The sequence below is a fragment of the Vulpes lagopus genome, chromosome 12 (assembly GCF_018345385.1).
Source record: "Vulpes lagopus strain Blue_001 chromosome 12, ASM1834538v1, whole genome shotgun sequence".
NCBI classification, from domain to species: Eukaryota; Metazoa; Chordata; class Mammalia; order Carnivora; family Canidae; genus Vulpes; species Vulpes lagopus.
In genome coordinates, this window is record NC_054835.1 from 65,732,556 (window position 1) to 65,757,501 (window position 24,946).

General features: G+C 37.8%; 1 protein-coding gene across 3 annotated transcripts in view; it reads right to left on the reverse strand.

Moving 5' to 3' along the window:
• The window catches only part of CORIN (corin, serine peptidase), a 231,859-nt gene that overhangs the window by 152,946 nt on the left and 53,967 nt on the right, over positions 1-24,946 (reverse strand). For all 3 annotated transcript variants that reach the window (XM_041723856.1, XM_041723858.1, XM_041723855.1), the window contains exon 4: positions 7,905-8,109. In XM_041723856.1, coding sequence (XP_041579790.1) covers positions 7,905-8,109 — 205 coding nt within the window. The remainder of the gene's footprint in view (positions 1-7,904; positions 8,110-24,946) is intronic.

Genomic DNA, 24,946 nt, shown 5'->3' on the forward strand with positions numbered 1-24,946 from the left:
CAGTTCCCTAGCAAACCACTAGATAAAAGTATAAATCACATCATCTCTTACAGAAGAAAAAAATGTTCTTAACTCCTCTGAAAGGGAAAGTATTGTCATGTACTTCTCAGATAAAGACATTATGTCAATATTAGCTCAATGCACCACTACAGCCACCCCTTCTCCTTTGAGATACATGATCTTCTTGGTGGTAATACTAACTACCCAAGCCCAAAAACCTTTGCCTCACCCTCAACCTCACCATTCATATGCAATTAGTCAGTAAGTGTTGTTAATTTTACTTCTTAGAATTCCCTAACATAGGCTTAAAATCTCCCCATTTTATACCCGAGTAAAATTAAACTAGTTGTAGTTCCCCTAACATAGGATAGATGTAGGCTGTTACTCCACCTGCAACGCCTTCCTCTTTCAACCTCGCCCACATGGCAAACTTCTAGTTCTCCTCCAAAACCAATTCAGCTGTTACTTCCTCCCCAGGAGTAGCCTTCCCTAATAATGCCAGATGGAAAAGAGTTCTTCTTCAGTCTTTCTGTTACCCCCACACTTTGTAAACTGATCATATTGCACAACAATTTAATTATTTTCACGTCTGGTCCCCCATTATGCTCAGTTCCTTGAAGGCAGAACTGTATCTTATTCATTTCCACATGCCCAGCAACAGACTATGCACCTGGCACATTGTAGGTGCCAATAAATCCTTGCTAAAGGCATAAATAAATTGGAAACACCAACAGATGTCCAGGTCTCCCTCATCTCCTGGTTTCTCATGTCCTCACAGATCTCAGGGAAGTTTCCTTGAGCAACACTCTGCTTAAAATTGCATATCTTGCCACCACACCCCCACTTTCCCAATGCTGTCCAATTCCTTGCTGGAATTTTTTCCATTGCACATATCACTGTCTGATATGCTACTATTTATTTATTTAAAAATTTTTAAATTTGTTACCCATTCATTTGGTTATTGCTTATTTTCCTTCAACATAATTAAAGTTCCATAAGGCCAAGGATCTCTTGTTTGCGGCTATATGCCTAGTGTATACAGTCAGTAAATATTTGCCGAAAAAAATAAATGAATCACATGCAGGGGATGATTCAGTGGCCTGCTTGGAATAAAGCCATCCATAAATTGGGAGCAGAGCCATCACTACCTAACTCTCAATTTCTATGGATTATACAAGAGCTCATGCCAACCCTGCTCATGTGATTTGCTCCCCATTCGGTCAGCAAATTTTACGCGTGCTGTTCAATCTTGAAATAATTCTCATGTAAGAGGAAAATGTCAGTAAAATTGCTACAGATGAAACCTCTACAGATCGAGTGTCTCGCTTATATGCCGATAGTAGGGGGTCGCCCTTAAAATGGAAAAACAAGGAAATACCAGCAAGGATTAAGGATAAACACAGCTTGAATTAAGATGAGTGTGAATAATGTAAAACCACACAACCACCCCTGAAAGGGAATATAAAATTCCACACAACTTGTAACCGAGGCAATCCTGATTCTCATTAATATTTGGCATCCTACCAGGGCCCATGGGATAGAGGATTAACAAGTCACAAAAGAAACTTGCAATTGTTAAATTATTTTTGCAGCTGTTTTGATTTTTGTACATCATGAAATGATGCCTTACATATGGATCTTCAAATGAACGGAATCAGAAGTATTAAATCTAAATTCTAGTCACATCCACATAATACCAATGAATTATTGAGGAGAAAAGTAAACAAATGACTCCTCTGAGCTTGATACAATGTGTGTGCTTGATTCGCCATCAGTGATGTGTGTCAGAAGCACACATCTATCTAAAAAGATAGAGCGCTGTCAGAGAGCTGAGCTGTGGTGACCTGATTCTCTAGCTTTACGTCTTTGTAAAATACAAGTAATACGAGTGATCTGACTATATCTTACCCACACATGGAGCCATTTTGGCTCATAAAATGGAACTTTACTTATCATTTAATACTTTATGTATAATGCCAAAAAAGCAGGGTAGATTAGATTAACTGAGGATGAAACAGAAACAGCCATATAATTCACCATCTTAACAGCCAAGTAGTCAGCATTGGTTTGGCTAAAAAAGCCTGCTGCTTCCAAGTGAGTTGAAAAACTCAGGGAAAAACTCAAAAATGGCTTTTAGAATATTTAGTCGGTAATAGCAAAGCTTATATTTATTTGACTGCTGACCTATATACATTTTAAAAATTATAATTATGAAAAAAAACGTTAATTCTCTAATGTTTCTATTCATTCCCAAATGTGACACAATAGAGTTCTTGGGACATAAATAAAATCTTGAATAAAATATGTTAGCAGTATATAATTATTCTCCATTTAGAAAAAAATAATAAAATAAGCTTATGCTGACTTTATATGATAAATTGTTTTAAAGCAAGCTATATTTTCCAATTAGCTTTTACAATGATATCAGGGTTGCATTTACATAGGAGACTGGCCCATGCTGTCTTATAAAATAACACATTTAAGAACACAGTAAGCCCTCCAAAATTATATTAGAATCAGATGAATGTTGCTTTCTTATTTATTAAAACATTGACAGCAAAACTTAATTCAGAAATGGTGTGGCAATACAATGCTGTTCAGTAGTAGAAACTGTGAGTATAAATTGGATGATGGGGGAGAGGCTTTAGAATTCTAGTATAGCAAATATTTCTTAATCATTCCAGTGATAATTTGGGTGCCCATCTTGATTATTCACCTAGAGCCCACTCAGTAATATGGTCATCCCTAGGGATATGAGGGAGTCAGAATAGGAAGACCGTGTCATCTGTGTATTTGAAATGATAGGAAACTTTTATGGTAACTTTAAAAATGGGAACTGGAGTATGGGCTCATTTTTTCCTAGGGAACTCTGCTGCTCCTAAAAGGAAGTCTAAGGTATTTGTAAGAAATGAGCAAAATGTGCCTTCCAAAAGGCAATTTTTAATACCACTTGTTTCTTTTAACATTTTTTTTTCTTTCTCCCTAGGGACTGAAACAAAAATGGGCCTAGAACTTTTATTTGCCTACCAAGATTTTAGCAAAAGCAAAAGCTTAAAAGATGACTATAAAGTGAATGGAAGTTAGCAACATAGCAGAATCCCAATCTTGGTTTATTATCAAAATTTTAGAAGCAAAAACTAGACAAAGACACCACAAAAGAAGAAAACTACAGGCTCACTCTCTTGATCTAGCTCTCTCTAAAATCAATCAATCAATCAATCAATCAATCTTAACTCAAAATGGATTAAAGACTTAAATGTGAGACCTGAAACCATAAATTTCCTAGAAGAAAATATAAGTAGTAATTTCTTTGTTATTGGTCTTAGAAACATTTTCCTTGATATGTCTCCTCTGGCAAGGGAAACAAAAGCAAAACTAAACTATTGAGACTCTAACAAAATAAAAAGCTTTTGCACAGTGAAAGAAACTATCAATAAAACAAAAAGGGAGAAGATAATGAATGGGAGAGGATATTTGTAAGTGATACATCTCATAAGGGGTTAATATCCAAAAATATATAAAGAACTTCTACAATTCAACACCGAAAAAAAAAATCTAATTAAAGAATGGGGAGAGGACCTGAATAGGTATTTTTCCAAAGAGACCTACAGATGGCCAGCAGACACATGAAACACGATGCTCAACATGACTCATCAGGGTTAAAAGGTGGGAAAAATGAGGGGAAAAAAATGCAAATCTTGCATCTCTAAAAGAAGTGATGAAGTTTATACTAACCCTCCCAGATAATCACATATCATTGTTGACTATTATATAAATAATAGTTAAGTTGCTATTCATGGAGAAGTTACTCTGTGCCATATAGTGTAGACCAGGCATTGGCATTTTATATAAATTATTCTGTTTAACACAAACAAACACAGTCTATGAAAGAGGTATTACCACTCTCATTCTAGTGATGAGTAAACTGCAGGTCAGTAAGGCTAACTAAAACGCCCAAGGTCTTATAAGAGACATTGGCAATTCCTGGGTCAGTTGGCAATTTGGCAGAGCTACAATTTGAATCAGGTCTCATCTCCCCTCAAACTTTCAAGTGCTTTCTCTGTAGTTGCCAGGTTAAACTTTCTGATTTCCAATGAACAGACTTATTTGGGAAAAAAAGCATAGCATTGTTGAAGAAGCTCCTTTGAAGAAACTCATTTGATCTCTATCACAATCCCACAGGGATTAAGTACACTACAGAAAGTTGTCCTAGAGTTCTTAGGTTTGAAACAGAATCTTTAATCTCAAGGAATCTGGCTAAATAAAGAATTTTTATTTCATTTCCGCAGATACTAAGAATTTCTGTGAAGGACCTAGTGACAAATCAATAGTCCAGAGAGAAAAAAAATCAATAGCAAACATGTCAAGTTTTTAATGTTAAGGACTCATCTCGTGAGCACAAAGTATTATAAGATGTGAGTGGGGTGACTGTCACCCCACATCAGCAGATCTCCTGGGTGTCTTCTAGAAGCAAAATTGGACCTTCGAAGTCACACTGACCCCCCTTCGGCTTTGATAATGTTATAGGTGGGTGTGAGTGATAACTACACATCAAAAGCATGTGTATGCAATGCCTGTTTTCGCTTCCAAACAGAGATCTTCATTGTATTTATCAAAAAAGCCATCCAGAAACAACTGAATCTCCTGGCCCAGTAATTGTGGATTTCTCTCTAGTTCTTGCTCATATTTTTAAGCTACTCCTTCTAACCCGTATATGTTTATGGCTATCCAAATTGTTTATCAGTGAAATCTCTATAGTCTGAGATAAGTTTCGTTGAATCCATATAAATTATATACCACTTCAAATAGCTTGTGTTACACATATTTATTAACAGCAAGCCTAGCCTAACTAGAAACTCAAAGCTCATTGTTCTATAATGTAGTTAATGAGCATATGAGGCCTCAAAGGGGAAAGGTTAAAAACCATACAATTTACACATCCCACTAGATCTTTTTAAACTAAATTTTATTTTATTTTTTTCCTAAATTTCAAATATTACTAAATAGCTCTCTTATCTGGGATGGAATATAGGCAATCCTCCATTATTTGAATAGTTAGAGAAAATTAGTATAGTGGATGATCCAAAATAGTGAAATATAAGAAAACTATATTTGAACTATTTTCTACAATACGTTTTAACTTAACTAACTTATTTTCTTATTAAATTTAGTTTGCAGTTTCTACTTACACACTAACTGATAGCAGGAAGCCCTGGTTTGAAAGCATAATTATAAAATTAAACATAATAATACATGTAATAATAAAAAAATAGGATAAGTCCCCAAAATATACCTGAAAGGTGACTATAAATTATAAGCACCATAACAAAAAATGAAAAACACTCCCATGAGAGCATTTTTCAGGATGAACCAGGTCAAGAGAAAAACAAATTTTATTTAAGAAGAAAAACTTTTTTGCAAAGGAGGTTTGACTATTATCTCCATTTTACAGATGAGAAGGCTGAGACATGTGGCTCCTTAGCCTGCCTTCCTGGCCACTGCCGTGTGTTGAATGGGGGGGGGGGGGGAGCCCAAAATGGTGTGTCCATGTTCTAACTTCTGGAATCTGTTAATATTACCTTATTTGGGAAAAAAGGTCTTCTTTGTGAGCATAGTTAAATTAAGAACCTTAGGATGATGGGATCATCTTGAGCTACCTGGACCAATGACAAGTGTCCTCACAAGAGGAGAGAGATGCACAGAGAAGGCTACATGAAGATGGGGGGAGAGTCCGGAGTGCTGTGGCCACAGGTTAGGGGAAGACTGAAACCAGCAGGAGCTGGTATAGGAACAGAATGATTTCTCCCCCTCGAAACCCCCAGAGAGAGCAGGGCCCTGTCAGATTTTAGACTTCCAGTTTCTAGAACTGTGAGAGAACTAAGCCACCCAGCTTGTAGTAATTTGTTACAGCAGCTCTAGAAAAATATTGCAACCACCATGTTATACTGCCACTGTTTCTCTCTTGTTACCATGAAAACATGCTCCACATATGATTCTTTCTAGTAAAATGTTTTCCTGCAAGCACTATCTGCACATAGTTCTTTACTTCTACAATCAAGAATCTACTGTTTCTATTCTACCCACGTTTTATTCTGTGGCAATGCAGACCGGCCCCCATTTAAATGATAAATGCCTTCGTCCTGTTCAAAACATACTTTACACACTACTTAAATTAGTACAAATAACATGGAGCCTAATTGCACTTGAAAATGAATTTCATTCTGACATGGTTATTCTGAAAACTCTCTAACATTTTAATTCAGAAAATAAGTGATGCTTTATGTGATTATGTATTTAACACTTGCTTTGAAGAAAATGTTTTAAATGGATGCTTAGTAAGTTTAAAATACTCCATAACGTATACTTTCATCGATTTACTCTTATTGGAAATTATTATTTCAATATAATAATGAAATACTGAAATTGTGCCATTTCAATAAGGCGAGGGTGGTCATAAAGTACAAAATTCCAGTTATAGACTCAATAATTCATGGAGATGTAATATAAAGCATCGTGACTAGAGTTAATAATATTGTATTGCATATTCAAAAGTTGCTAAGAGAGTTGATTTTAAAAGTTCTCACTATAAGGGGACCCCTGGGTGGCTCAGCGGCTTAGTGCCTGCCTTTGACCCAGGGCATGATCTTGGGGTCCCGGGACTGAGTCCCACATCGGGCTTCCGGCATGGAGCCTGCTTCTCCCTCTGCCTGTGCCTCTGTCTCTCTCTCTCTTTCTCTCTCTCTCTCTCATAAATAAATAAATAAAATCTTTAAACAACAACAAAAAAAGTTCTCACAAACGAAACAGCAAATTAAAAACAGCAAATTTATAACTGTGTGCTGATGGATGTTAAACAGACTTATTGTGGTGATGGTTTGGCAATATATACAAATATTGAATCACTATGTGGTACACCTAAAACCCAGATAATGCTATATACCAATTTAATCTCAAAAAAAAAAGAAAGAAGAAAGAAGAAAAGAAAGAAAGAAAGAAAGAAAGAAAGAAAGAAAGAAAGAAAGAAAGAAAGAAATGAGCTTACAAGCACACTCACTCCCATGTTCTTTCCTCCACCCAAACATTCTTTCTAACCTTATTTGATACCCTGCCCAACAGTCTCCGTTCTTCCTCTGCGTCTACCCTTCACCCCCACCCCTGCTCTAGGTTCCAGTGTTGACCATGAGAACCACCCAGCATCTCACCTATACCTGATTTGGAGGATGAGGTTTGGGACTTTGGACCCAGAGATATTTAGATGAGATCGGGGATCTCATCTCTTGTGCTGACATCAAATAACACACCCTTGCCCAACGGCTGGGAGTTCAGGTGGGGGAGGCCCTGGCAGGTGGGAGGCAGGAGGAGAGCCAGTTCAGGGGGTTCATTTCTCCCTGTCCTAGGCCAGAGGGTGGGCCGGTGGTGGCTGTGCTCCCCTGCCTTGGGTCGCAGCACCTGGTGGCTGGAGGACCCTTTGCCCAGAGCCGCTACCCTCTCCAAGGGCTGTTGGCCCCCTACCCCTCCACGTCTTGGGGACTAGAACTTCATCTCCTCTCGTGGGATCATCGATTTGTTCCCTTAACCTGTCTACACCTCGATAAGTCTTCTCACTAAGCTCCTGGAGCTTGCTGCCCTTGCCCAGACCCTCACTCAAGCAGCTGCTCAGGCTCCCAGCTGTGGCCTCCGCCTCACATCCTGAATACTTTCTTCCAGAAATAAAACTATCCCAGGATTGACAAAAAAACAAAAAACAAAAAACATCTAGTTTGAAAGAATGACACCTGGTTATGACTGCAATGGGATGTTTTCTCCTTTAACAAAAATAACTGGTGGGAGCTTGGGATGGCTTCATGGCTCTCACACCTGTGTACCACCTGACTCATCACTGAGGGACCCTGACTCCAAAATACCTGTCACCGTTGCCCACGCACTCGGGGAAGGCCAGGCTGCAGCCAAAAAGCATGATATGCTGGTAGCAACTGAGGCGATGTAGGTACAGGAAGAACTTGAGGAACTTCTCCATGTCCATGTTGTTGGCAATTGAGAAGAGAGGCGTTGGGGTGGTGTGGTAGGGCAGCAGCTGGCACTGGCTGTGGGTGATGTTCAGACAGGCACCTGCGACATCAAGACAGTCGGACTTAGGAGCGGACACGCCGGGATGATGCATTGACAAACCCACCCCACATGACAGACTGACATGTTCAAAAGATAAAGCACATCCTGTAAGAACGATTCCAGATACAGGACCACACACACACACACACACACACACACACACACACACACACACACACAAGTACAAATAAGCGTGTGGGCATTTGTGCACAAGATAATGAAATCAAGCTACTCATGGTCACAAAGGAGTCGCATCTGTGTCCTGGGCAAATATATAAAAAAATACACTCCCCACACGTAGTTGATGGGCATATAAGTCGGCAAGCACCATTCTGGATCACAGCTAGGCAGGGCAAAGTTGTAATATATATTTAAATATATATTTATAAATATAAAAATATATATTTTTATATAAATTTATATATGTAGCCTTAAATTTATATATATTTTATATAAATTTATATATATGTGTGTGTGTGTGTGTGTGTGTGTGTGTGTGTGTAGCCTTAAATACATACCTTTTGACACTAATATTTCTAAATATTTACCCTAAGGAAATAATCATGGTTGTGAACATGGATCTTCATCTCTGCACAGTTTAAAACGTTTAAAAGACACTAATCACCTAAACATTCACCAATGGGAATTGGTTTAAAAGACTTTGAAATTCAAACAATGGGATATTTACCCACATGAAAGATGCTGTAGAAGACAATCCAGGTACGCAGAATGGTGCTTATGGTAAATAAAAAAGGCAAGTCACAAAACAATTGGCCTACTATGGTCCTGTTTTCAAAAATACACCACAATACAAGGGTTTCCGATCCTGTCCATGCCGATAACCCAGGGTCAGCTCAGAGCCTCCAGTTTTATTTTGTTTCATAGTTGGCTCTTCCCCCAAGCACTACCACCTCCACAGCCTCTCTCTCTCTTTCGTTCCATGAATTTTCATGGTTGGCGTCACATAAATCAAAATATTAATATGAGTGCAGGTAATGGGATTTTAGGAGATTATTCCACTTTTTAAATTCTGTATTGTCTTATTGGCTTGTATAAAGATTTATTACTTTTGCTTTAAGAAGGAGATAATTAAAATTTTGGTTAGTATTTAAGTAAGCTACTAGTTAAAAGCAGATTCTTCAGGGTTTGGAAACGCAGTGGGAATATTCATTCTAGTTTTGCCCTAGAGGGGGGAGGTAAGCAAGAAGAGGAAGGAGCTCAGTAAGAAAGGAAACATGTCTTCTGATAACTATCTAATTCCCAAAGAAATAAAGAGAAAAACCTCTCCAAACCTAAGGCTATTTTCATTTTTAATAAAAATAATGTTAAGAAATAAGGCTGCACCTCTGATAAAATGGCTGAGCTAACCCTTTGATCTGTAATACAGAATAAACACACCCTATCACAGAGGGATTCCCAACCTCCCCTTCTACTTCCTTCCCTCACTTCGGTCACCAGTCACTGCAGAGACTTTGCTCCTGATCCTCCTAAGAGCACTTCCTAATCCCACTTCTCTTTCAAACCTCTCTGGAAACTGCCCAGACCCTGTAGGAAGTCTTTTTCCCCAAATGGCCAGATTGTAGCCATGAGCTCAGGCTCACACTTCATGAAGAGCCACACTTTGCATTGGTTTTATAATCTGCCCCAATGTGTGCTGAGCTCAGTGGGGAGGCACCAAAACATCATTTCCACTCTCAAAGGCAACCAACGACGTGTGGGATTTCTCTGCACTCTAGGCCCTAGGATAGACACGGCCAACAATTTCAGGGCACCACACCTGTTTGGGCCTCATCAAACTCAACATACAAAAATGAGAGAGAAAAGAGTTACAGAAGAAGAAAATCCAAGTGAAAACATTCGGACGGAACACAAAGAGACACGTATACATGTGAATTTGGCCCCACGTGCGCCCTAGGGTGGGGGGCTCTGGGCGAGTTTCATGAATAGGACAGTCAAGTCATTTAGTGGAGGTTAAAACACATTCCAGCACGGGACGGCAGCAGAGGCAGGGAGATCACACACACAGCAAACCTCAAAATGGTCCGATTGTCTATATTGTCCTACAAGCAGAGATGCTGACTTAAAAGGGCTGAGAGTAAGACTTTTACTCCATCAGAAATATGAATTCGCCTCGGAAAATTCAATCTCAGGAAAACATTTCTTGAAAACCAGCCTGTGCCAGGCACCAAAACGGGTACTCAGAGGCTCTCGTTCACTATCACCTCATTTTCACAACCTGGTAAAGCGATACTGCATCTATATTACATACGAGGAAATTCAACTGTAGCAAGTCTAAGACATCTGCCCAGCTCTGCGGAGCCGTTCTATGGAAAATCCAGATCTTCAAACCCATGTCTTCTGAATAACTCCAATTTTGAGCCACCCTAGGCTAACACAAAAAGGGTTACTATGTTAAAAACAGATCTTAAAGAAGAGAACCCCAATGGCCTGGGAAAGGAAAAGACTAAAAAGTATGTGATGATATGTCACAAGGTCTGAATTTCTATCCACAGATAACACACCCATGGGTACTGACCACATGCTGTCATTTGTCTTATATTACATTATTTTCTGTAAGGCTCACAGCCTTACAGGGTATAGACATTAAGTGTATAAACCTGATGATAAGCTATACTTGAAGTGATGAGATGACCAAAAGGCTGATTCACCCCCACCTAAGCCAAAGAAACTACTGAAAACTGAGACATCATGTGAAAAAACACAAGATACTAGGTAACTTATATGTGAGCCGCACAAAAGAAAAAAAAGAGATTTCCTTCTCAGGGGACCATAAAAGTTCCCACAAGTATACTGTCCAAAGTGCTCCTATGTCCCTTAATGACACCATCTGGTTTTGTTTTCATTATGGTATTAGGACCACCTCATATAATCTTGTCTGTCTGTCTGTTTGCTTGTTTGTTAATTCCCACTATGCGTCCACATCCCTGGAAATTCATAGGATACCAAATAGTAGACATTTAATAGTTATTTTCTGCGTGAATGGGGAGATTACATGGAACACATCTTCCCACTAAAGGTTCCTTACTGAGCAAGGTGTGAACAATCCGGGGTAGCTGAAACCCAGAGGCAATAAGGTTGATGGCTATTATTGCAACTACTGTTTTTTTTTTCTTTCAACTATCGTTGCTAATTATCTGTTCCTTAAAACTTACCAGGGCCTAGAGAGTCATCCCATCCTATTTCTTCCACCGGACTGATTCCTATCTTGGGACTCCCCTCTGGACTAACAGTGCAGCAGCTGAAAGTAAAAAAGGGATGTCCTCCCTTTCCTCTAAAAGGTATACCCTGAGTTATCCTGAAGCATGCTCAATTGCTTTTAGCCTGAGACTTCACCAGAGCGGAGAAAACAGCAGAAATCACCATACTGCTGACATTCAACTATTGTGTCAACAGTGTTGGTACCTTCAGCAAGAAAAATATATAATTCAGAGAAGATAGGGCAAGATAAATTTACAATAAAAGCCCAAATAATTATTTGTTTCTATTCAAGTTGTCTCTTAATATAAAATATATTTTCAATTTCATTTCCACTTATTGTTTTACATTATATAACACAAAGATAAGAAAATAGATAAAGGATCATGGAGTACCTTTGAGGCTGGCTGTTTGCTAGGTACTTTATCTACACCACTTGACTTAAACTTCTTACGATCCTGTGAGAAAGCCTTTTTTTTTTTTAAAGATTTTACGTATTTATTCATGAGAGACACAGAGAGAGAGAGAGGCAGAGACACAGGCAGAGGGAGAAGCAGGCTCCCTGCGGGGAGCCCGATGCGGGACTCGATCCCGGGACCCCAGGGTCACGCCTTGGGTCAAAGGCAGATGCTCAACCACTGAGCCACCCAGGAGTCCTGAGAAAGCCTTTTTATTCCCATTTTACAGCTGATGAGACAGATTCAATGAGGGTGAGAAAGTATCCAAGGTTACACAGTGTTAGGCTGTAGAGTTGAAATTGAAACTGGGTCTTTCTGATCCTGTAACCTATTCTTCTCTTGTGTATGATTCTGCCAAAGGTACTATTCCATTTTAAACACTCTAAATTTACTTCATTCATTATAGAATATTTTGATGAATCTGCTTGGATGTAGCAATAGAGCTGCTTCCCCAAGATTGACAGAAAAATTAAACCTTCTCAAAGAAAACAGGGAATCTGCTTTCAAAGTTAGTTTATATGTCCTTACTGTGAGTCCATTTGGATTGGGAATGCTCTGTGTCTATTCCTGGTTGTGCCACAAAGTCAACCCAGGTCCGGGCCACATCAGCAGAATGGAATAATGAAAGCCATTCTCTCTTCTAGATAACCTACAGGAAAAGTCACATTTTGTCCAAATGATGTCTGGGGCAAACTATTTTGAAAGCACTTCATGTACTTAGGAAGAGCCGTGAGAGGGTTCTGGTAAGATAAGAAGGAACACGAAGTTAAAGACAGGGACTCTCTGGGTGAGGATCTGGGCCTCTTACGTAACTATAAACATCTTCGAACACAAATGTGATAACTATTTTATTTCCCATAAGAGAAGATCAATGAGACAAAGTAAAACACATGAGTCAACTGTGGCATTTGTAAAAAAAAAAAAAAGTCTTTACAGACATAGTTAAGGACACAGACAACCCAAGGCCTTGCCAATCTATGCACAAACAAAAATAAGTAAATACATACAACACTGTATGAATCATCATTATCTAAGTTAAGTAAGAGCTAGCTCCTTCTGCCAGAAAACTCATGAAACTCATGAAGATGGGGGTTTAATATTTTCTATATAATTACATATATTCCACACTTAACGTTTTTAATACAACCTCAAATCTCTTGGCAAAGTCCTTGCCAATCTCCAAGCTTTGATATCCTACATATACCTATTACTAGGTCATTCTCTCCTATCGTTCACACTCACGCATTCATACTACTTGGTTCTAAGATGTTTGAATGGTAGCTGAGGGCACACAACCTGTTGTCATTCATTCATTCATCACAAATATCTACTGTGGCCACCCTCTTAATGCAGTGAGGGGTCCAAATTTTATTATAAATTAATTATTCACATTCCATAGAAGAAAGTAAGATGTAACATTGCAGCTGTCACATCTTCATCTGTCAGGCATTTTTCATTGATGTTTAAAGAACTACATCTTGTCCCACGTAATTATCTGTTGAGAATTATGAATGGTTGAATAATTATAATTCAAATTTATATGTACTCTCACATCTGTAAAACACTTTTCCCACACATAGCACAGTGGTTGCACAGTCTGATTCAAATCCAGCCTTTATCATTCTGTACTTATGTGGCCTTTCACAAGTTACTGAACTTCTCTGTATGTTTTTTCGTCTGTGAATTACTGTATTGGGGGTTATTGTAAGGATTAAGTGATGCCTTTACAATGCTTATCATTAGCACATATGATAAACTATAAAACTGCTGGTTAAGTTGGGTGGTTAAGTTGGGTGTCAGTTAAGCATCTGCCTCCTGTTCGGGTCATGATCCCCGGCTCCTGGGACCCGGCCCCACTTGGGCTCCCTGCTCAGTCTGCTTCCCCACTTCCTTCCCTCTGTCCCTTCCCCTACTCGTGTTCTCGCTCCCTCTGTCAAAAAAAACAAATAAAATCTTTAAAAAGATCGGTAACTAGTCAGTCTCAAGTTGAGCTGATAATTACCTACTTACTCTCTGAATTACAAAGAAAGATTTTACAGGCAATAGGATTGTAAGTGAGGGCAAATAAGAGACTGAAGTTGGTCCAAACACAGGAAAGCCCAGGAACAGAATGGACTACATAATTTGGGGTGTCCTGGTAAATTGCAAAATTAAGGCCCCTGTTCAAAAACCAAATTTATGTTGCTTTTTATTTATATTATTCTTAATATTTATATTTATTTATATTATCATTAATAATGTCAACAAAGTGACAGTAGAGCATTAGATAATACGTGGAGTCCTCTGCTTAGAATTCTGTGTAATGCACAGGTCGGCACACTTATGAAGCCAGTAAATGATCAGAGAAGAAATCCTCCTTCCAGAAAACTTTATAAATCTCCATATAGGGATTCTTGCGTGGCAGTTCCAGAATTTGTCTGTAACATTAGGTAAGAACTAAAGGTGATCAGTGTAAAAGCTGTAGGGGCCTCCAATTCAGAGAATTTCTGTCTTTTCACAACATTTTAAGGTGTCCGGAGCAGAGATACCCAATACACAAGCATCCCTGGCTTTGGCCAGCTATTCAAATATTATATAAAAGTAGTGTCTCTTTTTGGGAAACCAGATGTATCTACAAACTGCATTTCAGCTCCAATTTGGAGAGCCACACTTCTCTCCAGGAAAACTGCCCACACAGGACTGGTAAAGAGCCCATGCTCTGCCCTTTTAAGTAGCCACTTTTCTCCCAAGTTTAGCCTAAGAGAGAAAAACATGGTCTAATTCTAGTTTTCCAACTATTGTGCTGAAATGTTTGCTGCTTTATACCTGCTTTTAAATTATAGCGCACGTAGTAAGGTTGGCCCATGATAAGTCAGTCATTTTGAGTCCTTGATACATAGGGAGTTTCTCAAGAAAATAATAAAGGCTACACCGTATCTCTACTATGGATAGATTAGACAAATTTGATCAAGCTATAACTGAAGACAATTGTTGAACATTAAGAGAAGTGTTTCTTCTTTATCAAGAAGATATTAGCAGGAGATTTTAGAATACTTTTCTCCTACTCCTTACCAACTCCAGTAGATAATGTCAATCCACTGGTCAGATGACAAAAAACAGGACTCTGTAAAACCTGGCCTTGGAAAAAATGAAAATTCTGAAATCTCTTTTTTCTTTGCTTCTTTCATGTCAGGGTGAAAATGGAAGTAACTGGTATAGAGGAATAGAGGGCTCTGTGATAATAAAGCCAAAATAGAGAAACACAGGAAGCTTAAACATGTAAATTAATGTATAGTTGAAATAGCAAAGAAGCAGAGTCAAAATTAGTGACAGTGGCCCAGATTCAAATGTGGCAGATATAATGTAAACCTAGAGAGGTAGAGATCTGAATGGTGCAGTGAAAGCCATGGAATATCCAACAGAAAAAATCCAAGAGGGGAATGTCACTTCAATTCTATTTCTAGGGGCATTGTAATTTTTGCTATAATTGGAAAATGTTGGAATATGAGTTTTAATAGTGAAGAATTAAATATTATAGAAACCAGAAACCTAGAGCTTATTGTTTTGCTTACTCAAAAACAGAGAGGGCAGCCCTGGTGGCGCAGCGGTTTAGCGCCGCCTGCAGCCCGGGGTGTGATCCTGGAGACCCGGGATCGAGTCCCACATCGGGCTTCCTGCACGGAGCCTGCTTCTCCCTCTGCCTGTGTCTCTGCCTCTCTCTCACTCTCTCTGACTGAATAAATAAATAAATCTTTAAAAAAAAAAAAAAGATATCTTTCTTTAAAAAAAAAAAAAAAAAAAACAGAGAAAAATAGGAGTATCCCCCATATTTTGAAGTTTGAAAAAAAATGAAACTATGCCTTGGATACAGAAAGGAATTAAAAAAGAAAATGATATATTTTAAGTTAAATCATATTACTGAATTATTTCGATTTCAGAATTTCAAACTATATATTTGTTGCTTTTATTTCCATATCCTATGTAAATCTTTTTTTTAATGATTTTATTTATTTATTCATGAGAGACACACACAGAGAGAGAGAGAGAGAGAGAGAGAGGCAGAGACACAGGCCGAGGGAGAAGCAGGCCACATGCAGGGAGCCCGATGTGGGACTCGATCCCAGATCCCGGGATCACACCCTGGGCCAAAGGCAGTCGCTCAACTGCTGAGCCACCCAGGCATCCCATATCCTATGTAAATCTTAATTAAATCCTTACTATATTATAGGGTGTGCAAAAGTACCTATGTAACTAATGAGGTAAGCATAAGTAGAAATTTATTTTAAAATAAATATTATTTGATAAATATAATTAGTAGATAAATATTAATAGTATTTACTTAATAGAACTTACATGTAAGGTATATAGCACAATATTTGGCACATGATAAGTTTGACATCATTTTGTAGTCTTTTTTCTTTCAAAATGTATGTTATACATTACTCAGCATAATATGAGCATATATAACACCCCAATGTATTACAATGTTTTGTATATATGCAATGTACATATTATTTAGTAGCTCACTTATTCACTCACTAACATATCTCGAACATTTTCACAATTCTCCAAGGAAGACATACAGACGGCCAACAGATGCAGGAAAAGATGTTTGTCATCACTTACCAGCAGGGAAATACAAACTAAAACCACAATGAGATACCACCTCACGCCTGTCACAATGGGTAAGATCAACAACACAAGAAACAACAAATGTTGGCAAAGATGTGGAGAAAAAGGAACCTTCTTGCACTGTTGGTGGGAATGCAAACTGGCACAGCCACTCTGGAAAACAGTATGGAGATTCTCAAAAAGTTAAAAATAGAACTACCCCACAGTCCAGCAATGCTACTACTGAGTATTTACCCAAAGCATATGAAAATGCTATTTCAAAAGAACACATGTGCCCCTTTGTTTATATAGCAGCATTATTTACAGAAGCCAAGTTATGGAACCAGCCCAAGTGTCCATCAACTGATGAATGGATAAAGAGGGTGGGGTATACACACATACAGACACACAGTGGAATATTATTCAACCATAAAAAAAATGAAACTTTGCCATTTGCAAGGGCATGGTGGAGCTGGAGAGGATAATGCTAACCAAAATAAGTCAGTCAGAGAAAGACAAATATCATATGATTTCACTTACATGTGGAATTTAATAAACAAAACAAAGGAGCAAAAGTGAAAAAGAGAGAGAGAAAAACCAAGAAATAGATTCTTTAACGGATTTTATTTTTGTATTTGAGAGACAGAGAGGAGAGCAAGAGAGAGAGAGAGAGAGAAATAGAGAGTATGAGCAGGGGTGGGTGCAGAAGGAGAGGGAGAAGCAGGCTCCCTGCTAACCAGAGCCCAATGTGAGGCTCGATCCCAGGACCCTGGGATCATGACCTGAGCTGAAGACAGATGCTGAACTGACTGAACCACCCAGATGCTCCAAGAAATACGTTCTTAATTATAGACAACAAACTGACGGTTCCCAGAGGAGAGGGGGGAGGATGGGTCAAATAGGTGATGGGGATTTTAAGGACGGCACTTTTCACGATGAACACAGGATGATATATGGAGTTGTTGAATTACTACCTTGTACACCTGAAACTACTATAACACTGTACATTAACTAACTGGAAGTAAAATAAAAATTTAAATAAATACATACATAAAATATACATGTTGGCCCCCTCAAAAAAACAGCTCAAAGACAATAGACAAAAATTGTAATAAAAGAAAATCAAGACTGTAACACTAAAAATAGTAATTTAACCCTAAAAACATTTACAAATAATAAATAAAAATTGAAGAGGCTTAGGATAATCGCTACAGGCACAGTAAAGAAGGAAAATAGCAAGTCAACAAAAAATGTCCTTCTGAAAACAAGCACTCAGAAGTGGAAGAAAAAAGTCCTGTAAAGGTTACAGAGAAAATTTTTTTCTGAAATGAAGGAATAAATGAGTCTGCATTTGAAAGGGGCAACCACATTTCATTATGACCTCAGAATGATGGACATCAACACATAGACAGCTTAAGTTAATAAGCTTTCTAGAATAATTCTTCAAGAACTGGCAGGAACTAGGCACCAGATGTGTTCATTGTCCCTGACATCACTTCTTTCAGGCTTTTGGTGAACAGACAACTAGTCTGTGTTTTTGAAGGAGGAAAAGATACTGTGTTTCCAGTGATCATTTCAATTCAAAATTAAGACTATAGCATTTTCTTTGTTTTTCTATCTGTACCTCTTTCGTTGAAAATGTTGGTTCCCGAAAACATGAATATAAATACTTATTTGCTTTCCCCCGTATTTGCAAACAATGGTTTCAAAATAACAGCCTCAATATAATAAGACGGGCTAATGAAAATCTGAAGTGAATTAAAGATTTAAATATAACACCTAAACCCATAAAATTTCTAAATGAAAACAGGGGAAAATCTGCCAATCTTCCTTGGCAATCATTTTTTTAAAAAATGAGATACCGAAATACAGTCAACAAAAGCTAAATAAACAAGTGGGATTATATCAAACTAAAAAGCTTGAAAATGCAAACTACGAAATGGGAAAAAATATTTGCAAATTATGTGTCTGACAAGGGGTTAATATTCAAAATATACGAGGAACTCGCACAACTTGGTAGCAAAAAATCAAATAACCCTATTTTTAATATGGGCAACGGACCTAAATAGACAGTTTTCCAACAAAAAGACATACAAACCACCAACAAATAGATGAAAAGATGCTTCACATGGCTAATCATCAAGAAATGCAAATAAAAACCACAATAAAATATCATCTCACACTAACTAGTTAGGACAGCTGTTATCAAAAAGCCAAATGATAACAAGTGTCCATGAGGATGTAGAGAAAGAAGAACCCTTTTATAAAGGTGTTGATGGGAATGGAAATTGGTGTGGTCACTATGAAAAACAGTGTGGAGATTCCACGAAAAATTAAAAATAGAAATACCATACGACCCAGTCGTTCCATTTCTAGGAGAGTGGTATTTCTTTTTTATCTGAAAAAAAATGAAAACACTAATTTGAAAGGATATATGCACCCCATGTTCACTGCAGCCAAGACATGAAACAATATAAATGCCCATTGATGGATAAGTGGATAAAGAACATGTAATGGTATATTACTTGGTCATAAAAAGAAATCCTGCCAATAGCAACAACATGGATAAACCCAGAGAAAGACAAATACTGTGTGGTATCCTTTATATGTGGAATATTTAAAAAAAAAAAAAAAAGGATTTCACAGAAACAGAGAATAGAGTCGTGGTTGCTAGGTGCTAAGGGGAAATAGGGAGTTGTCAACCAAAGGGCACAAATTTTCAGTTACAAGACGAATAAGTTCTGAGGACCTAATGGACAGCAGGGTGACTGTAGTTAACAATACTTTATGACCAACTCGAAATCTGCTGAGAGTAAAAGTGTTCTCACCACACACACACACACACACACACACACAGAGAGTTAACTACATGAAGTGATGGATGTGTTAATGACCTTGATCTCGGCAATCATATCAAAATCTATGTCAAAACATCACATTTTACACTTTATTTTTTATTTTTACATTTTACACTTTAAATACATGCAAATGTTTGCCAATTTTTCCTCAATCAAGCCAACAGGAAAAAAAGACTTGAACTTGTTGACGTTCAACTTTCTTGGCAATTCTTTGGAGGTGCTTAGAGTACCTCCACTAGGGATGTACCATCAAAATATTCCAAGTTCAGTGGAGATAATTCTTTCATTTTGGACAGTCGAATCACTAACTTCATCTACAGTTAGGATAATTTATTGCCTTGTTTTCAGTTTTGATGAATTTTTTCCTCTGGTGGAACTGTTTATTAAGCGAGTCATTTACCTGATTCTAAATTGAAACCACATGAAAGGTACACTTAAACATGTCTTATCTGCATCCCTGTCACTTCCTTCCTTTCCCTCTTCAATTAAAAAATTTTTTTTAATTAGTTTTTGGTATATCACCATGTTTATTTTTTAAGTAAATACATTTCTCTTTTCCAATTTATCACACAAAAGGTGGCATATTTTATACATTGTCTTGCACGTTGACTTATCGACTCACTACTTAGTCTAGAGATCACTACATACATCAGTGTGTAGACTTCTATCTTATTATCTTCCCTGATGTATCTTACACTATTCCTAGGCTATGCAATATTTTTGTTAACAGATCCCTCCTTTTTAACAACAACAACAAAAAGATTATTTATTTATTTATTTATTTATTTATTTATTTATTTATTCATGAGAGACAGAGAGAGAGAGAGAGAGAGGCAGAGACACAGGCAGAGGGAGAAGCAGGCTCCATGCCGGGAGCCCGACGTGGGACTCGATCCTGGGTCTCCAGAATCACGCCCTGGGCTGAAGGTGGCGCTAAACCGCTGAGCCACCCAGGCTTCCCATAACAGCTCCCAAATAGACATTTAGAATATTTCCATTCTTTTGAAATTACAAAAAATGCCAAAGCATCCAAGTTTTCGAGGGATGCTCCTTATTAGATTAAAAGAATTTCCTTCCCTGTTTCATGACAAATTTTAACAAATGCTTTTGCTTCAATGATTGAAATGATCAATAAAAGAAATCTACTTTATTAATTAAACAAGAAGACATATGAAAAAAGTGCCTAATATTAAGCCAGCCTTGCATTTCCATAATAAGGTCCTCTAGCTCTAATTACTTCCCCAAATCGCCGTCTCCAAATACCATCACACTGGGTGTCAGAGCTTCAGCATATGAATTTTAGAGGGATGCAAACATTCAGTCCATAGCATTCCACCCTTGGACCCCCCAAATCACATCCTTACATGCAAAATATATTTATTCTATCCCCAAAGCCCCAAAAGTCTCAAGGCATTCCAGCCTCAGCTCAGTCTCCAAAGTCTTATCTAAATATTATCTAAATCAGATGTGAGTGAGACTCGCACCACAATCCATCCTGAGGCAAAATTCCTCTCCAGCTATGAAACTGTGAAAGAGGACAAGTTATGTGCTTCCAAAATACAAAGGTGGGACAGGCAGAGGATAGACATTGCCATTCCCAGAGGGAGAAACAGGAAATAAGGAAAGGGTGATGGGTTCCCCACCTGAACACTGACAGCGTGTGATGTGTACCCACACATTATTACTTGCTTCATGCCTCTCTTGATTGGCCATAACATGGCCACTTGGCCAATCCCCAAACCCTAAAACAAGCAAAGACTTCATTCATTTCTTACCCATGGCAACCCTCTCATGTTATTTATTCTTAAATTTTTCTGTTGACTTTAAAGGATACATAATATGGTAACACACGGCGGCTTAATAGCCATCATGTTATCATAAATAAGCTTCTTAAAATGCATATCCTTTGGCCAGTACACATTTCTAAACATATAATCAAAACAGAAACAAACCCAGTGAGTTGATTGCTTAATAAACAATGAAAGATTGGAAAGAAATTTCAAGGAGGAAATTGTATAATTCTAGACCTCCCACTTCCTGAGGAGATAAAATTCTCAGTAGTACCTATAAAAGCAAAGTTGGCCTTCCCATAAAATTGAAAACGATGGGCTGTGTTCAAATTATTTAAGGCAATTATATTATAAATTTTTAAATTCAATAATGATACAGCATAATCTCATTAAAAATGAAAAATCCAGGTCAAACCTTAGAACTAAAATTTACCTTTATAATTGTGAATAAAACTTAATTGTGTGGGAAAATGTATATTTATTATAGCATAAATGTGCGAATTAGCAACCTTAACTTTTAAAGAAATAAGAAGAATTGAAATAGATCATGTTTTCCTCTGTTTCTGACCATCTTTTATAGAATTTCTCAGGTTGTAAATAATATGTTCGTGTCTCAAGGCAGTTACTAGACAGTGGCTACCTAGGGGCAAGATTTCTATCTGATCCACCATTATAGTCTACACAGCCAAACCCCAGAGTTTGGCACCCAATAAATAGCTGTTGATGAATAACTGGTGCTTCCCAGAATATCCTAAACTCTCAAAAATTGAGATGTCTCATAAAGCTTGGAAGGGCACGTAAACCTCAGAATGAGTTTACGCCAATTAACATAAACAAGTACTATAAGTTTTATCCATTCAAACACCACATGCAAATATTAGGTTAATGGTGCAGAGGAGCAAAACAGAAGAATAAATATTTTAACAATAAAAGACAAAGAGTGGTTTGCATCAAATTTAAACTGATGCAAAGCTTTTGGCTTACAAAATTCATTATCATATTCATTTCAACTACAAGTAAGTGAAAAGGCATATTCTCCAAAGGCACAAGTAACAGCAAACAGATTCCCACTGATGGTTTTTGTACTTTCAACACAGAATTGTACAAAGACCAAAAACCTAAGACAGTCAGCAAATTGAATGATTCAGGCAAAAGAATATACACAGTGCCAATTTTCTTTCAGAACAGAGAGAAAAAAAAAAAAAAAAGAAGAAGAAGAACCAGAGAGTAGAGTAAATTACACAGGGATTTTTTTTTTTTTAACTTTTATCTGAGAATTTGGCTCTTAGAAGGTCACTTTTATCCTTGAATTGGATCCGGACTGTGTTTGCAATGCAGTTTCACCATGCTACTGGGTTGTTTTGTTTTGTTTTGTTTTGTTTCTCAATACTGATCAAGGATCTTGGGCTGTTCTTCCTGAAAAGGAAACTGTGATAATGAATCTGGGGAGGAAAATTTTAAGCCACAAGCCCTTGACACAACTATTTAACTCTCATTTGCTGTAATGATGTGTTACAGGCACAATCGATGCCTTTGGGGGAACATGTTACCCCCATGGAATATTGCCGGATTCATTTTGGAAAGAAGGTCAGGAAGTCTTACCCAGAGATCTTTGAAAAAGAGAAGACTGGGAGAGTGAACCAGTGACCAACCCATTATGCCTTTCAAAATTCCACCTCCACAAGTGATTGAGTTTGCTTCTCTGGGGGAGACCCAGTACCTCCCAGGGACAGTCATCTAAAGATGAATATGGAGAAAGGAAAGGAGAGTGAGAGGGGAAAAGAGAGTCCATTACTACACTTGAATTTCCCTTTTCTCTCTCCCAAGAACTGTGCAGGTCTTTACTAGAATGCTACTATGCTAACCAGAAAAGCAAGCAATAATTATCTAAATGCTTCACTTGGTTCTTGCTTAGATGTTGATTCTAGCCAGAAGCCCATGTCTGAATCTCAGAACTATTTTTTAAGCCTGAAGAATATGATTGACTTTACAGGAGAAGTAACCAACTCGACTTGATCATTGGTGTCTAACACTGGTGGCCAGCAGAGCACATAAGCGATGGTGTCCAGGGTCACGACTACAATAAACTTTGGAGTAGCAAATTCCTAATGAAGCAACTTAAACAGGCCTTAGGCTCTCCCGGGTACCGCAAAAAGACTCTTTTCATCTGGAGTATGTGTCCTTAATCATAATCCAAAGACCCTAAAGCGTCTATACATAGAATTTTTATTGTCTACAAAGGACCTGGATTGAAGAAAACCAGCATCTCTATTTCCATTAACCTCCAACTTAAATTTAAAATTATCAGTGTAGGCAACAAATGTAGAAAAACAAATTAAAAATTACATATGATATTTTCCTATCAACATGACATTATGACAGACATTTCAAAATATTACTTATGCCCATCCCTGTTATAAAATTATAGTTATTGACCTACTGCTAGATATCATTATTTAACAGACACATGAATTACTATATCATGAATTTATGTTTCCAATATTCTGATAACTGAATTTTAATAAAATCGCCTTCCTTTGTGGTCCTGTGCAATTTATTTTAAGCACCAAAACATTATTCTGAGAAGGCACAGAGAGGCCTCGCCAGTTGCCAAAAGAATCTTTGGCACAAAAAAACGTTAAGAAGCTCTGCCATAGAGCATCGCTGCTTCTTCTGGGGCTGCGACACCAACAACTAGAATTCTGTTACCCTAAAGCAGTATTTTGCAAGCTGAAATTTGCACAGGCACTTTCACAGGAAGAAAGTTATGCGGAAAGTTATGCAGGAAGAAAGTACATACAGATATAAGCCACTTTATGTCTATAGATCTAACACAGCTATGAAAGTAATATGCATACATTAAATAGAAACAAAACTATGAGACAAATGAAATTTAAGCTAATTATGTTGAATAGTGTCAACATTATTGTATGAAAAATAGAAAAATATGATGCTGAGCCACAAGTTCCTCTGTATTTAGGAAGCTTATCCTATCACGTGTCCCAGCTGAGTAAGTGGGCCACCATTTTTCTCTACTTGAATTGCCACAAAGGTGCCCTCTGCACAAGAAGCCAGTACATACTTTGGTTCTGCGATTGAGAAGAATATTTATCAAGTCTGCCTCTGTTCCTTTCTTGATGGCTGGCAAGTGCCTAAGCAATATAGCTTAGCAGCAACATAAACCATAAATAGAAATTCATTACAGGCACTAAAATTCCATGTAAGTACTTGTTATAAGATGGTTGTCCAGGTTATTGAGATCAGGCTCATGTTAGTTTTTTTTTTTTTTTATCATCACTGAAATGAAAGTACGTATTTAAGAAATTGTTGTGGAGAATTCTTGGATCCTAGGAATACATCTGAGTTCCTCAGGCCCGAGATGGAAAAGTACTGTCCAACAACAAGAAAGGGATGCTAAGGATACAATTCTTGGGCATTTAATCCATTCACCCATCCACCTTTACACAGATAAGCACAGATTCCCACTCCAAATGGCGTAATAATCCATAGTCAGTAAGCTCCTGACTTTTGAAAAATATAATAAAGACATCCAGTATTCTATTGTTGATAGGATTAGGAAACGTCAGGAAGAAAAGGAGACGGGACTTTATGTGATTTCAGATGTCTAGATTCCCTCTCCCCAAATCCCCCCAGTATAGTTGCCTGATGAATTATAATCCAGGCAAAACTTTAAGCCATGCTCTGATCCTCTTAGTTTCATGCTCTTGCAGAACTCACTTTCAAGCTAATAAAAATACCATGTTACAAACAGAAAATGAGGAAGAAAGAACTTTAGAGTTTTTGATTGGTGTGTAAGCTTTCTACACTCAGCAGATTTGGAGCATGTGGTTAGGGTACTTCTGGTACGAAGTTACCCGGGCTAATGCATCTTTTCTTAAAAGTGAATGAGAGGCATGATGCATTT